The 17,465-nt window shown below is 37.1% G+C and overlaps 1 protein-coding gene across 2 annotated transcripts in view; it reads right to left on the bottom strand.

Moving 5' to 3' along the window:
• Positions 1–17,465, bottom strand: part of DACH2 (dachshund family transcription factor 2) — a 286,945-nt gene that overhangs the window by 2,435 nt on the left and 267,045 nt on the right. Inside the window, exons 8-11 of one of the 2 annotated variants that reach the window (XM_072042891.1) lie at positions 14,402–14,547; positions 13,727–13,874; positions 11,718–11,837; positions 8,594–8,659 (exon numbers count right to left, since the gene is read on the bottom strand). In XM_072042891.1, coding sequence (XP_071898992.1) covers positions 8,594–8,659; positions 11,718–11,837; positions 13,727–13,874; positions 14,402–14,547 — 480 coding nt within the window. Of the gene's footprint in view, positions 1–8,593; positions 8,660–11,693; positions 11,838–13,726; positions 13,875–14,401; positions 14,548–17,465 lie in introns of both variants that reach the window. The other variant, XM_027464919.3, reaches the window with a different exon arrangement.

The following is a 17,465-nucleotide window of genomic DNA, read 5'->3' on the forward strand; positions in this document are numbered from 1 at the left end:
AAGTGACTAAAATTAGTTTCAGACCTTTGGCTGATTAAAATTATTGTCTTAAGATTTATTGTTGCAAATATTAAAGCCTGGGGAGGGGGGTAAGCAGAAATACAAATACCGAACATTGTTGTGTTTTTGTTTTGATTTGTGTTTCTACTTCTGGTTATTAGGACGTTGCACACAATTTTTTCCCATAGCAGGCTATAGGTGATCTAGCCTACAGTAATGCTGTACTTATAAAAATATAAAGTAGCCCCTGGCAAAATCTGCAGGTCAACATGTTTGCCCTCAAAAAGTCATAGAAACACTCTATCGGCAATCCAAAGGCTGAAATTCTGCTGAGTGTGCTTTCCTGTGAGTCACTAACACACCAGTTCTGCATGCTGCACAGAAGCAGCCAAAGCATTGCATTACAGGCCCTGAGCATCTTATGCCCGCTAGTCTATGCTCTTTGAGGGTCTGGGCTCAGGAGCCAGATGCACAAAAGTGCCTTTTTGCCCAGTTACCTATAGTGGGTGGGATCTACAGGCATGCTTAGTGAAGAACTCTGTGTAATACCAACAGACATCAGCGGAAATTAGGTACATAACTCACTATTCAAGTGTTCACTAGGCATCAGCTGCATTTTCTACTACTGTGTTTGATGCTTGATGTTCGTACAGGCAAGACAGTGATAGAGACCACGTATGTGTGCACATTTATGTTCCTTTTGGTGACAAGGACTCTCTGCAAAGATGAGGGGAGGGGTTCACATGTACATTCAAAGTAAGAGTGGATTTATTGAAGTGGAATCAGTAAGGGAGGATAGGATGAAATTTCCTCTTTTCCTTCCTACAAACTTTTTATATATGATATTTACATATTATATTTTATATTGTAATATATAAAACATTATATATTATAATATTTATATTTAATTTTATAATAAAAAACAAGTTTCACAACCATTAAATAATCTTTCATCTAAGGGAGCACACTCACAATTGTTAAAAAGCCCTACATCTTTATTTAGCCACTTGAAATGATACATAAAATGATAGGATTTAAAACATAACTCTTTGTGATTCTATCCCCCAATACTTTACAAATACTTTGAGTATTTAATCTCTGCCAAATACATTATATTTGGAGACTGAAATTAATACAGATTCAGCCAGTTCTTCTCAAACATTTACAGGGAGGGGAAGATGTGAAGCAGCTGATACAATGCTCAGCTGGATGGCTGGGTCGACAAAACCACCTGTTGGTTATTGGTCTTTATACACTTAAATAGTTACAGTTCATCAGGTGCAATTAGCTTATATATAGTCCGTATAGTTCAGTTAGCTTGAGGAACCCCCCAATGCAGCAGTTTTGTTTACTGCTGCCTGGCCCAGCCCCTTGTTTTTCTCTTGCATGCACACACACACCTCCCTTACTGCCCCAAGTGATGGGAAGTCCTCCTGCCTCGGCTGCTTCTGTCATCTCACTTGTATTTGCTGATGAAGATGAAGTTACGGCAAGAGATTTGAATTTGTAAAGAAGCTATGGAGTATTTGGAGTAACATCATTTACCTGGCTTATGATACCAAACCTGAAGCTTAAAAACTAGCTAAAACCAAAGTTAAATGTTTTCTAATATATATATTATTTTTTAATATTTTTTAATATTTTATTTTAAAACTTATTCCTCAAACTAAGGTAAGGAGTGGTCATTGAGGTTACTGTGGGCCAATGGACTGACAACTTAAACTCTGAAACAAGTTTCAATTTTTCATTCCTACTCCCTTTATTTCTTAAGGAAAGTTCAATCTGTAACAACTGTTAAGAGAGAAGGCAAATGTCAGTTGTCAAGCCACACAGATACTAGCAATTAGTAAGCAGAAAGTACATAGTTAAATATTTCCCTTTTTATAAGGCTCTCAATTGTTTGCCAGAAATCAAAATACATTTTTTGTTGCTGTGCAGTAAACTTAACTCTGTAGCGGTAACGTCATGCAGTAACCACCAACGAGGAATTAAAGTATTAGGAACACCCGTGCTACCACTTATACATGAATGACAATGTGGTATTGTCAAATTCATCTTTTTGAGGAATATTCACTATCTCCACATTGTAGCTGACTGCATGCTACATACCATTTTATAGCATTTTACTGTATTATATAGCAAAGATTTGAATAAATCTGTGTGCAATAAATGTATTCTTTTATTAGGTTTATCCCTTAATCAAATATTCATTTATGTGAGCTTCATTCTATTAAAAAATGAAATTATACAAAGGTGAGCAAAAGTGTAGATTTACAGTAGTTTAAAGCCTAATCTCATTCTCTAGGGGTAATATTGACAATATAAAAACTGTATAAATGATATTCCCTAACACTAAAATATGCTTATGAGCCCCCTGTGCATGTTATACTGCTTTACAGCCTACAGTGAAATGCATGACTGGCTTAATAAGCAAGACATTTAGAAAGGATTTTTTTCCCCTTCACAATGTATAACACGAGTAAAGAGCTCACAATCTCCCAGTATGCCAGAGCCTGTGTTAATAATTGTAATTCCCCTCTGGATGAGGTTGTCTTCCCTGAGTTGTTAGTCCAGAGTGTACATGCATCTCTTGCACTTTCTTCTAGTAACAGTATCAACATTTGTCTCTTTCTGTGAAGGTTTTAATGTCTGTATAACAGGACAAATTCAAAGCAATAATTATCGTCTCCCTATTTATTCACATCTTTCTTTTCTTCTCTTCTTTTCTCAGATTTTTTTCCCCTTGCTCTCAGGACAATCTGTATTCATCTTTGAATTTTCTGAATGCTTGTAAGGCTTTGTTTGTGTTATCTTTAAGTTAGTAATTCAGCTGCATTTCCATAAAAGTACTTCAAAACAAAATTTCCATGTGTACCCTCACAACTTGCATAAAGAAATGTGTCCTGGTAGTGTTGGTGTGGACAGTCAGGCCAGGAAGGGGAGCAGTAATGTAGCCTGCTTGCTGTGATCAAACAACACAGCTAAAATTTGGGATTGTTCAGATAATTTTAGCATTCTGTAAATTGGAAGGAAAAGTCATCGGATGAAGGAAATTCATGATCTGCTCCATAATGAGAGAACAAGGATAAATGTGTTGTATCAGTAATTATAAATTATTCATGCTACTTAAGAAACAAAACCCAGCACTATGTGTTGCTGAGAATATGGGTTGCAGAGATGAAATAATAATCTCAAAATCCCACTTTGCCAATTTAGACCAAGAAGGAGTGAGGAGAGCTGCTAAAATAAAGGTTAGGTGGAACTGAGATGTGGTTGTGTTTATGCAGATGCAGACAGTAGAGCAGCAGGAGGGAAGAAGGCAGCCATGTGCCAGAACCCCGTGCTTCCAGAAGCTTTGCACAACTCTCCTCAAGGGGCTGAACCAGTCTTTGATGATACTGTAAGTATATTGGACACAAGCTGATCTCTCTACCCTTCCTAGGCTATCTAAATGGGGTCACCATTTTGGTTAGATTAGAGCCAGGCTAAGCTTTGGATGCAGCAAAATAAAGATAATATAATATTGTAACAATAAATATAACAAAGATGGGGCTGTTTAGTTTGAATCAGTCTGTTATTTTCTAAAAAAATAAAGAATGTATCAGAGAACACAGTTTACATTAGGCTCTACTGTTGATGAAATCCCTCAAAAAAGCCTTTCCCAAAACCTCTTAGCAAAGAGTGTTGACTAGCTTGGAAAGAGACTGTATGCAGGCCCTTGATAGTGGGGTAAGGACCACAGCAGTTAGAAAAAACATGGAAATGGATCCTTTCACTACACCCCCTTCCTTCCCCCAAACAAAAAAGAAGACAAGGCCTGCAGCTGGTTCTCATGTTTTTGGGCTAGTCATTCAGGAGAGTAACAACAGTGAGTGAAAATGACTTCTTTGCTAGCTGTGCTAGTTCTCCAGCAACACCTTTCCATTTATCTGTAAATCCTTTCCAAACTGAGCAGCGAAAGAGGAAAAACAGCACACTGTAAGCAGGGCATGGTTACAGGGCAGGAGGCAGAGAAGAACGTGAATGAGTGCTTCTGCAAGCAGCAGTACGAATGAAGCTCCGTTCTCTCTATTAATCTCTCACTCTTTCGGATTGCCCCGTTGCCACAGACGTGCTCTCTGCTGTCCTACGTGGAGCTGGTGGGCTGCTGCCCGCCGGGAGCACTGCCAGGCCTAGGCCTGGGCGGCCGGCGCTGCGCCGTTACACGCTCACAGAGGTGTGCCATTTGGTTTTCCACCTCACTTACTCTGTGCTTAGGACTATTGACTTAACTCTGTCAAGTATTTCCACATCTATGTTAAAAGACCTAAAAACTTGTACAGAAAATAGGAATTGTAATGAGTAACAATAGCCAAGGACAAGAGTACGTTCACTGAATACTAACTATGCAGATGCTGGATTGCCATTGTCAGCTTGAGTAGGAAGGGAGTTAACATAGTGGTTCCTGCTGAGGAAATACTGACACTGAATTATTGAATAAATGTTTGAGCCCTTTGTAAGAATAGAAAGGTATGGACCTTCACACTCAAGAGTCTCCTGGGGGAACCTTTTCTCACCTTTTGTTTTCAGTAAATCACAAAATCTCGGCCTTCTCCATCTTGTGTGTGGTTACAGAGACAGAGATTCAGAAAAATATTCTGTACCAAAAGCACAAATAACACCGAGATCAAGATCAATGACACCATTATTTTTAAAGCCCTGCATTTGAACACCAGAAGGAGAGCTATGTAGTCAGTGAGTACTGTAATCATATGAGCTGCCTTTTGGTTAGCAGCTAATGAGACAGCTTTCACGAGTGCATTGCCATATAGATACGAGAGTCTACTTAGTTGCACATGAATTATTTCAGGAGGTGGGGGTAGGTCAGAAGATTTTTTTCTAGAAACACTGCAAAATGGCACAGCACAAGACAGATACTAGAGGCTTACTAGGTCAGAGCGCACAGAGTAGGGCTTGCATTAGAGACAGAGAATGGTTTGGATAGGAGGACAAAGAAAAGACCTGAGACTCAAATGAAGAGAAAGGTGAAGGACTTGCTCATAAGGAAGATATCAGGCCTCTTTAGAGTTTCTAATCACGGGGTTCTGGTCTGTTCTCATGTTAAACTCTAAGTGCTGGAACATTTTTTTTTTTCAGTGAAAGGAAGACCAGGACAATAGCACTGTAATTTCTGTGACGTTGAATTTATCTCCTGCAATTGAAGACTACTCTGAAATTCCCTAGCATGGTTGGTTTCAGAGGATTGCAGCATCTGGAGGTATAATTTGATAGAATAACAAAGAAATTAAACCTCTTAAAAAACACTACACCTCCCTTCCCCCTCTTTTTTATTGTAGGCTGGATTTAAAAATAAGCTGGTTATATCAGAATATTGAAAAAATATAGCCTGTTTTTCTAAATAAAATAAAAAAAAATACGTCCCAAATGTCAACAGTCCTTCATCTTTGGCAAACAGATAAAAATAAGAAGTTAGTTATTCATGGTTACTGACAGATTCTGTGCTAAATCTCTGCCAGGTTATTTCACAAACAAAAGCAGCAGCAGCCCCATTTGACTCTCCCATTGCATGTACAGTGAACTACACTACCTTTGAAACAAGTTTTCACCTCAGGAAAGTCTGTGCGCCTATGCTGTTGCCTCGTTCTTGAAATTTAGAGTCTTTTATTTTTTGTGAATTGTTATCACCAAGTATTATGGTAGCATCTATTTTTTAAAATTTTAAGATAACATTGCTTTGCTGATTGTTCCAATATCCCCTAACAATGAAATATAGTAATACAAAAGTTAACTAAGGTATAAACATGCAAAAGGAGAAGTCTCCCTGCGATCATAAAATGATGTTATTTTCTGTTCAGCAGTTCATGTTACTGCTGTTCATGCTAATTAATTAAAGGAGCTGTTGCTGTAATGTGCAAACAGGGAATCTGAGAAACTGAGAGGGCTTTTAGGTCTCGGAGTGAAGTTAAGTCAATCTGGGCGCGGGCAATCAAATGTAATGAAATCACTTGTCAGTGCTAAGCTTGCAAAAACTGTGAAGTTTGACTAGGGAGTAAAAGGATTATAATTAGATTTCCAATAGGATAATAACTAAATGGCAGAAAGCAGTAAAGAGAAAATATTACTTTGTTAGCTAATGGTGCTGCTGTTCAGTTTTAGTTTTTATCAGCACACTTGTAGTTGTGCTAATTTAATTTGCTTTTATCAGCAAAAATGCACTACTCGAATGGTACTTGAATGTCATTTGCAAAAATCATTGATCTGAAGGTGCACTTAATGACACCCAGTATGTTTATTTTATGTGAAACGGAGATTGGTTGATAAAATGGCTGATGTACTATCTTGCCCAAGAGTGAGTTATGGAAGCAAGACCAGAAGGGTATCCGTGTGCATGCATCACCCTCTCCTGTACCACTCAGCTGTGCAGGGGGCTTCGTAACTACAGGAACTGTTACTTATCTGTTTTCTCAGCTAAAAAACTTCTCTCAGGCTAAGCTATGCTGGACTAGAAAATCAGGTATAGAGAGGATGGAAGTATTAGGCTGTAAAGTTCAAAAAAGTTTTAGTCTTGTCAACACAAAATTTCAATTCAATTAATATACAAAGCATAGAGAAAATGACTCTACTAAATGGAAGAGATTTATAATGCATATCAGAATCCCAGTAAATGAACAGCTTGTGTTAATAAAATCATTTTAAGAAATGAGCATAAAATATGATATGACTTAATCACTGTGAAAGATGGCTGTGCCGTATTTTTGCAATTTTCCTTTAAGCCATCTTAAGGAGATACTGGCAGTGAAACTAATTGAATTTCAAAGGAAAAGCACTGTGTGAATGATAGATTTCTGTCCAGCAGAGCTATTGACAACAGAAAAAGAAAGGTCTGCATTGATGCTAAAGCTTTTTTCTGTGCACAAGAGAAAGATTTTGGATGCTTGGAAACAGTGTTGTATTAGGGACACGTGTTTTGACCTTTCCTGCTCCTAGGGCCCAAAAAACAAAAGGCAGAAAATGAAGGGGGCAAAGGAGGGAGTGTGCTCAAATTGTTAGCGCACAGTGTTAGAGTGGCTGACAAGTTTTAGAAATTGTAATCAAAGGAAAATAGAACAAAAAGATACTACAGTATCAGCAGAAATAAAAAAGGAGGAGATGGTTCTACAGAATAGAAACACTTTGTAACCTAAATATGCTCTATAGAGAGTTCTTCAGAAATCTTTTTGATCAGCTGAGAGTGCTTAGTGAAAGAACTGGATAAACTCATCACACATTTACATATGAACAGGATTACCACACTGAAATTGTCAGAGAAGCCAATGTGTGCTGTCATTCGTTATTGTGGTGAAGACAAGAATTGACATATTCTGCTTTCACAGAGGGGTACCAAATTCAGCGATACTGAACATAACCAGTGAATATCCAGGTCTCCCTTGGTTCAGGCTTTTAACCTGAAGAAAAACTTTGTGACCCAAAGCCTTTTAGAATTGAAGAATGACATAGTTGGGATGAGATTTAAAAAAAAAAATCTGAAATAAAAATCATAGAATCACAGGGCATTCCTGCATATCAGTAGACTATGTTTAAGAAAGTAGTAGACTAGTAGACTAGTTTAAGAAAGTTCTTCTAATAAGTAAATGGCTATTGGAACTTGTGCATCATTCACCCCAGTTGTTTACATTCATTTTTGATGGAAAGACAGATTTGAGCTAACTGTAACTTTTTTTCTTCAATTAAATACAGAAATTAACTTCCTTTTTTTCCACTAGATTCTGCCCAGATGCACCTTTGACTCACACAATGTCATTGGAAGAGCACTGAGCGCTTATCTCAGCAGATATCATAAGCAGAATTATAAACGGTACGAATAATCTGCTTGTCAAATTTAAATACACATCCCAAGTGCTTATCCAATATTTTGACTATTTCTGGCAGTAACAAATTTCAAACTGCAATATTTAGTGCACAACTCCAATCATACACACACACACACATATAGATGTATTATATATGCATATATATGCATATATAAAAATGAAGTTGTAATTCTCTTTGTATTGCGTAGCATGTGAACCAAAAATCACAAAGAGACAGTAAAAATATTTGAAAGCTTTTCTATATAGATGACAGATGGACAACAGATGTGTACCAGAGGTATGCAAAGTCTAGCCTTTAACAGTTGAGAAATGGTAGAAGTTATGTTTCTATCTCTAACTGTACTGGTTCTGGCAATACCTAAGACAGAATTCTCTAGAACTCAGATGTTCTTGTAATTCTCTTTGGTATGTGCACATCTATTTAAATGCATATTTAAGATTTCTTTAAAGACCTGTGGAACTTTTGTCTTGCTAGATTTGCCTTCCTTGTGATGATTTCCATCACGTGCAGTTTATGCATTTTTTGAAAACACCTGTGATCTTGATAGGAAAGCAAGGATCAGAGGTAAAATATTTTAAAAAGATAAACCCTATGTAAAATCAGTTTTGGACTAAGCCCACATTCCTGACAGCTAAATATGAGAATTTCCCACACCTCTATTTAAACAAATATAATTTGTTTAATCTTTAAAAGTAATGATGGGAGGAGGTACATACTGCACCTTGCATTGCTGCACTGTCGTGTTGGGTTCCGTTGTGTTCTATTTCCATATCTGGGATTCCAGCATCTGAAAGATGTGACACCAAAGATTAATGCATTCCCCTTTGTCCTTCTCTCATGCATCTTTAGAAAAATATTTATAGCAAACTAGGGTGATCACCAAGTTGCACGGCCTTGCATAAAACATTTGGTCTTCATAGAATTTTCAGTAGCAAATCGTTTTCAAAATGTGCAAACATTGAATTATTTTTAATGTGCTTCACATTTGTCTGATGATCAGATAATAATCAACACATGATAATCTGTCTGTAAAATTCTCTTGGAGAATGAGGGCATCTGACATATGAAAAATAAAAGTGGAAATTAAACTGTGATAATATTAAACAAAATTGGCTTTCCCAGGCATATACCTGCAAAGTAGAGAATTAAAGAGTACAGCCTGTACCGGTCAGCATGTGTGTGCATATGTGTATGTGTTTGTGTGAGCTTGTATTATAGATAGGGAATGTTGCAATATTTCATTTAAAAGACTTAGCTCGGGATATTGTAAGGATGTTCCATCACCCAAAGCAAAATTACATGTGGTTTTTGTGTAACATTTCCAGATTTCTGAGAAGAGCCTTCCAAAATGGACTGTGCTGTTTTTTACAAGTTGAGAAAGAGTGTCATAATGAAATGCAGTTTTGAACTATTTAATTTTGTATTGATAATACCTCTGTATGCACAGTCCTTTGGGGTGGGGCTGAGGGCTCAAACACCCCAGGGTGTTATGATAACAGATGCCATTATCCACCTTGTGCCAACAAGGATTAGCGTGAAGGGTATGTGATTTGAATCCATGGTACCTCGAATCCTGGAGAAACATCTGCTTCCCTTATAAATACAGCACTTAGAAAATTACAGCAGGGAAAAAAGTAAATAAATAAAAGGGAGACGTGTGTATAGTTTTAAAGTTTTTCTGTGTAGAAGCCTGTTCTTGACATTCTCAAGTAGAGAATAACTGTACTGCTGCCTTCTCAGGTCACTCTAGTTGGACTTGTCAGTGCCTATCACAAAGATGACATTTTGCTGGTCACTGTGCAGCCTTACCGAACTCTTGTGTCAAAGCAGGGCAACTGATTAAAGTACACGTAAGAGTATTATAAGTAGTATGACTAGTATATCTAGTCATATATGTTTATATGAAATATGTGATACGTGTATATGTAGCCCTATAAATATTTGCAAGCAAATAAGTAATACTTCCACGTATGTATTTTTTTTCTTACAAAATCACAGGTGACTTATTGCATAGGGTTCCCCTTACTCAGGTTCTTTTTTTGCAAGGAAAGTTCAGGGCACTGGACTATATATCTCAAAAGGTTCTCTCTTTTCAAACCTTTTAGAGAATAATTCGTATATACGTAAAATGACAAAGTCATCTGTAACTAATAACAGCATCTGTTAAATGAGACAGACCGTCAGAGTTAAATTAAAAATATTCAGAATAGCCCTTCACATTTTGTTGCCATAAAATTGTACCTGCAATTAAATTGTGGATTAAGATGCTAATGAGCTACCTGATTTGCATGTGCAATCAGATTAGCATGTAAATATCAGCTTCTTGCAGGCACTAACATATATATGACTACCTGAGTGTGCCTGCAAATCAAAATGTTAGCAGCCAGGCCCACAATAGCAGATGTAAAGATCTGTTAATCACATTGCTGGCGTGTTGGTACCCTTTAATTTGTGGCTTCCAGAACTGCTGAGTACTCCTAACTGTAGTGCGATCGGCAGGTGCTTACCAGCAATGACAGAGTGTGGGTGAATGACCTTACTGGATAGGAGTATTTTAGTTTTTGTCTGACATTCACCACAGGGTGCTGGCTATGCCTGTGGGATATGATCTGGGCTTTTTTTCTGATCCAGTAGGGGTGGTAGAAAAGGTCTCTGCTGGCTATGTCTGCTCACTCTCCCTTGGGAGACTGCCCCTTATCATGGCACAACTACATGCTGTATATCCATGCCTGAATCACCACCGTTCACTGTCAGTACATCAGAAAAACCAGCCAGTTCCAGTGATATGCTGGACTATAAAACCCCGCAGATGAGAATGCCTCTGAAACATGTTGCTCTCATAGTTAAAGAGTTTATATCTCTTATGTGCTGCAGATAAATCACAACTCACGGTCCATTGCAGAGTGTTGCAATGGCAGTTCACGTAGACAGGCTTGCCCTAGCTTTAAAGAACAGCTTGGGTGCCCCTCACAACGAAGAACAAAGGACAGGTTAAACTGATTATTTTCAATCAGCAGTTCTGGCAGTTTTCAGAGTCTGCTTATGTTATTATGGCTCAGTTGCTAGCAGTAGCCGAAGTAGGCAGCACAAAGTTAACATGAAGACTACATGACACACAAAATCAGCAGAGACTGAATGAAACACTGATTCATGAGCCTCTACAGAGACTTCAGGATAAGCATGCACAGACTAAACCTTTGCTGCAGATCCTGAAATTACTTAAAACTCAGGTAGGCTCATTCTCATAGATTCAAACCAACATTGTACAATTTGATCAGAACCACATTTAAACAGGAGAAGTGAATCCTCCCACTACCTGGAACATAATCACCCTGTTTATCAAATTAACTGATTTGATTTTGTTTTTTCAGACTTTATTTGGGAAGTATTCAAAAACCTAGTCAGCTCATAAAGCTGATACATATTTAACAAACTTAATAGATCCTGAGGCTAAGGAAACTTCAGCCAAACAGCTTTTAAAATGAAGCTCAGCAGTTCTAAAATTGAATCTGCTGGGACAGAAGAGTTCAGAGAACCTTATAGGAACCAAATTTCACATTGTCTTAGCTGGCACTGTAACAGATTTCTCTGGTAATATATTCAGCATTTCTTGTCATGCCTGTGTAAACTGCTCTGTTTCTCTAGTTGCAGACTTTTTTTTAATTCATGACCCAAAACACATGGTCCGAAATAGATTTTTAATTATTTCAGGAAATGATTGTGTATTTTATTCTGGAATTTGCTTTACGCAGCATCTTACTACTTTTCACTTAATTAAACATAATTTTAAGTTAACTGTGAAAGGCCAACTAAGACATTACCATTTAACATCCTGAGACCGTCACCTGATGTGGCCTGTTTAAGCGCCTGTTCCACTTGTTCTCTTCTCTTTGATTCAAATTCCAAAGCTTCCTGCAATTTTCTCTTTGCCTTTTTTTCTTTCTTCAAGCGTTTCTGAATTGTAGCTGAAATGCAAATATATTGTAAGAATGGCTGTTAAAACACAATTAATATATAATGGAAAAGTGATGGCACTAGAAAAGGTAGGCAAAACTAACAGACTAAAAAGAATTTGACATCAATCATGAATGCCATGCTTAAGTTACAGTCTATTTCAGAGTCTGCTAGTGTATACACTCTGGCAAAGGAAAGAAATATTCCGAAATATTGTTAAAACTATAGGTAAATTTACCCTTGCAATATTTTGCAATCCATTTTATTTGTTTGCTTCTCCTGTATATTAGACAATTGTGAATTTCAAATCAACAATATTGTTAGAAAAATTACTAAAAATATCGAAAGAATTCTGGGAAAATCAACAGCATTTACATAACTTTTTGTGACCACTTGTTCATCTACATTCTCATCAACTTTTACAGATCTGTCTGGATTTGTGAGTGCTCAAGTCAAGGGAATAAAAGGATACCACTGCATGGGCAATCTCTGAGAGGCTTAATAAATTATTAATGCCAGAATGTGATCTGGAAACATAACTTTGAAAAATTGAGTAAACCATGTGGAAAAGCCTCTCTCTGACTTTCTATTATAATGAAGATGTGGATGTGGTGATGACTTAAAAGACAAAAAATTCTAAGGATATTGATTATTGGAGAAATTCTCCTTTGAGCCAGAAGCCAACAAAGTTTGTGAATGACGTAAGGTTTTTGTTGACTTAAATATGACTCAGGAGGTACATAGTGTGCTGTCTGCCTACACTGAGACTAAGTTTTGTTTTATAGAAATACAACAGTCTCATCTACACTTACACTGGGGTAACGCAATGATTTTGAACATCCACTGCAATTGAACAACTTCAACAGTATTTACTGGTCCTTCACAACTCGACTTCGAAGTGTCCTTCTTTGTCACCTCTTACTAAGCCTTGGTACTGTAGACAGGTCTGTTCCCCACACCTTATTTCAACTCAAAATGTGCAGGCAGATAGTACTTGGCACTTACGTTTGTGGTCTTATCTAGCTTTATCTTTCTGATTTCATGGATGTAATCTAGAAGTAGCTTTTGGCACATAAAAAAAAAAAACTCTTTCTTTCCTTTAGATGAAGATTTGAATTTTAAAAAGAAGACTGCCTGCTTTGCAATATCACAGCAAAAAATTAGATTTACCAATTTAATTCCCTATTATTATCAAAAGCTTCTAAACAGTCATGGTTTTGTCTTAGAAGGCCCCATATTGGGACTGTTTTTTTATCTCACTCTTCTGATGGAAAATAAATTATCTAGGGTTATTTGTTTCAGATCTTACACTTGGGTAGGCAACTTCTTGTACTTCATCTATTTTGTTGCACTGAAGCTATCCACAAGAAAAATTAGGTGACTAGCACCTAAACTACAGAAATCTCCATTATTCAGGAAGTGTGGGCTAGGTAAGTGGTAAGACGATGAAAAAAAATCACCTAAATACCCAAATTACAGACATATTATCTTTCTCAAAATAAGACTGATCCTCAATGCTTGGAGGATAATAGCAGGAAACAAAAGAAATTAAAGCTGTCAAATGAAGAAATCAGGCTGGGAATACACAGGCGGAGTGGTAATAATGCATGTGAAAGCCATGAAACTGAATCAGCTTTCCTCCACAGAACCAGCCAAAACACTCTGCGGCCAGTTGCCCTCCAGGAAATAATCCTTCAGTCACTGTTCTGTCTGCTTACAGAAAAGTGTGCTTCATTCTGTTTTTATTAAATTTAAATCTTTCATTACCAGTGCTAGTCCACTGCTGCATTACACTGAAGTATGAATGTCAGTTAACTCCGAGTCCTCAATAGCTCCAGCTGGAAATGCCAAAGGGTTATACATTTAATAGATATCTAAACTCCATTTTTCATTTACTCACCTCTGCTTTGCAGCTCAGCTGTAAGTTGCCTTTCCAAGCTCTCTCTTAGTTCTCTCTCTCTACAAAGCTCCATCTTTAACTCCTTCTTTTCCTGCTGTATCTGCTTCTCCTGGACTCTGGCATTGTCCACAGCCACTTTCAGAAGGCCCTAAAACACATGCAAATGTAAGAGTTGAAAATACCGTTTTGTTTCAGCAGTGACAAAATTCATCCATTGTTTCTTTTACTTCCTCTAGGAAAAATAAAATAATATCAGGAACCTATAGACCTGGAATGCAACTGTGCATTTAAAGTAGCTAAGTGTTAGATAAGAGCAAATTTCTGGCATGGTATCATTCAATATAGCTTTTGCACATTCATCCTACTGATACAGTTTATTACAAATGGAGTGCCATATCATTGCTGACCTTGGTCAACTGCAGGGAGAAGCAAAGGAGGAATAATGAGACTGGTGAATTTTAATATGACCATTATTGCCGACTATTAAGTCAAATAGACAATGCATAAAACCCTTTCATAATCAATAATGCCAGACAGTGAAAACCTAAGCATTACATTAAATAAAAGAAATTAGAATTGCAGAATAAAATAGTTTCTGAAACTTTTCAAAGAGATTGAAAAAGAAATACATTTTATCTGTCATGACACAGCCAGGCCCTATAGAGAATTATTTACCTGAATGTTGGTTAATAGTGTTTCTACTGATGAAAGACCATCAGCAAAAAGAAATGGCGCAGGAAATCCAGGAGGCAAGGCCTGTCCAGCCAGTTGGACTTTATCTAAGGTTGGTTTCATTATTGGAATGGCAATTTGGACCTCTTCTGTAAAGACAGGTTTAAAAGCAACATCAGAAAGCATTGGAAATATAGGTAAATGTAATTTCTAGAAACTGTTTCCTTGGAAGTCAAAATACAAGCATATTAGCAAAATTGACATTGTTTCAGCCTTTGGGCAGCCATGGTTGTTGCTAAGGCAAGTTTGCAAAATAATACAGAGCAATAATAAATATACTGAAGACTATAACGTAGCTCTAATAGAGTATAGACTATTATATCTCAAATTCTGCAGAATTGTACTACAGAATTATAACAGTATTACGCAGTTCATTAAACCTGAACGACTTTTCTTCATTCTATCATGTTTGCTATTCTGCGACGAGCATTTTTTGTTGCTATAACCTTGAAAAAATTCTAATCAAGAAATGTATCACATCTCTTTACCCCTTTAGCATTATCCTTCCCGTACTCAGCAGTAAATAATCTCCACTGAGTCATCCCCTCCTGCTTAGCTAGCACCAACTCCAGGCTGTCAGTAAAGTGTCAGCGCAGGCTTTCTTAACAAGTACCTTGCTACAGTCAGCCTTTCTAGTCATGGGCAGTAGCCAAAATGCGTTGCTGAGTTATCTCTACCGAAGGTGTAAAGCTGGGTGGTAGGGGGTCACAGGAGCAGCCAGGGAGGAGAGGGCACTCTGGGGGCCTGCTCCTGCGATTTGTTGCACAGAGCTAGATTGATGAATCTCTAATAAATTGTAGAACTGGGGCCTGGTAACTTCCCTTCCACTCCTTGTTTCAGTTACATCGAGTTGCTATAGATCCAGCTGTGCACAGACAATAGAAATGTGTATGCAGAAATAAACAATGACATTAGTAATTATTTTTCAAAAATCTTTCCGATTTTGTGATGAACCTGTACTATAACCAACAAACTCAGATTTCTGAATAGACAATTTAATGATATTTTAGGATAATAATAGATTTATCTCCTTCTCTCAGATGCCCTTGTGTGCTACTTGCTACTTCTCCAAGTATTCATTTTAAACATTGAGTTTATTGCTGAAAATCACAAAATTAAAACCTGCTAGCAGTCTTTAAAGACAAAGTCTGCACACTTGTTTTTCTCTGAAATGTTAAAAAATATCGGGGTAACATTCTAGGGAAATCCATATATATATCTATGGATTATATAATACGTTCCTCTGATCTCCTTGGCACTTGCAGAAATCATGAATAGCTTCTCAGCAATTGCTTTTTAGTAAAGTTTGAAACTAATATATTGTCTGTAAGTTCATGATGCATGTGTTTTCTAATGGCAACTGCACAGACAGTCCTGATAGTTACATTTGTCAAGTGTCTTGGTCATATTAATTCCAGGATTTACAATTGGACCACACCATATCCAAAAGGTCTCCCTTCTCCTCCTACTTCTCTTGTTTAAAAATAAATAAATAAATCAGAAGGAATCTGACCACAACGAATTAAACCACAGCGTCTCTGCAGCAGTCCTGTTATCTAGTTTAACAACCTCCAGGAGCACCTATTGAGCAGCAAGCGCTTTTTGCTGTTTCTAAAACACACCTACTGACAACTGAGCCAGGAGCATTAGCAGATTTCGAGTATTCTTTGAAATCTCTATTGAGGGAGTATTTTGTTTTCACTGTGTGAGTTCATTAAATGGAACATCTTCATAACGACTCTTCAGGACTAATAACAACAAAAGCCAGTAACCTCTTCACATCTTCATAGCTATCATTTTAGAGCTGTGTTCATGTAATTTAAACGATCCATTTCTTAAACAAACAAACAAAAACGCCTCTGGTAACAGACACAAAATTTGTGCTGATTCAGAAACACTGTTTCTCATATTTAAGTATTTTCTATCAGTGACAGAGTTTTTAAAATGAAACTGATTAGTTGTTGCATGTGATGCTACACAGAAATAATATCTAAGTCACAAAATACTAAACCGAAGTGGCATTTGAAAAAGAAAGTAATACATGAAGTATGCATAACAGAAAACTATAGCGGCTTTAAAACCTCTAGAAATCTCTCCTATTTGGAGATGAAAGTAATAACATTAAATTGGCTGAAAGGAAAATTACTATTGACTGTGAAGACAGGTTGCATGGTCTATGGTTTGTAATGTTACTGTACAGCAGATTGAAGTTTCAAAATAGTATTACTCTTCTTTAAAGAGATAGACACAGCTAAATTAGGTGCTGCTTGCTGCAGTGAGGATCAAATGCAAAAAGAATCATATTTCATCAGACCTAGTCAACACCAGGAAAATAAATAGAAATATAAGAGGTATGCAGGCAATGATTCATTTTGATAATCTGGCCCAAGAGAGACACATAGAGACAGCACACAGATCTAAGCTTCTACCAAAAGACAAATAGGACACAGAGGGTGGGAATTGGGATGACAGTGTAGCAGAGGTCACATCGATTTTCAGCAGCAGTTTTCACACAGATGAGATAACCCTGGACTCTATTTGGCCCATTGTTCATATCCTACCTGTCCCACAAGCAATAAATTTCCAAGTCCCAGAAAAAGGGCAGTAAAGAAGAAGGATTCTACTTATGACTTCTTATGATTAAGTTTTTGTGCTAACCAAACATGCTTTGCAGACCAAGGTCACATTGCATGTTAAAGTCTGTAATAGCTGAAAACTAGAAGAAGCATATTATGTTTTAGCGTATATGGGTGGAAACTGTCAAACCATTCATCATTTTTTTTCTGATTGAAATCACACTCTGCAAAGATGAATGATAAATGCATTAGAAATCTATTTCAATCTTGTAATAGGTCTTCACATTTGAATGGTGTCTACATCTTCTCCATATTCTGAGTAAGTGCACAGTTAGGCAGAAATTTATTAGCTAGGCTTAAGGAATCCTTATTGGTAAAGCAATTAAAAATGGCATATGTTGGAAGCATTTTTTGCGGATCATCTCAAATGC

Source organism: Anas platyrhynchos, chromosome 10 (genome assembly GCF_047663525.1).
Source record: "Anas platyrhynchos isolate ZD024472 breed Pekin duck chromosome 10, IASCAAS_PekinDuck_T2T, whole genome shotgun sequence".
NCBI lineage: Eukaryota > Metazoa > Chordata > Aves > Anseriformes > Anatidae > Anas > Anas platyrhynchos.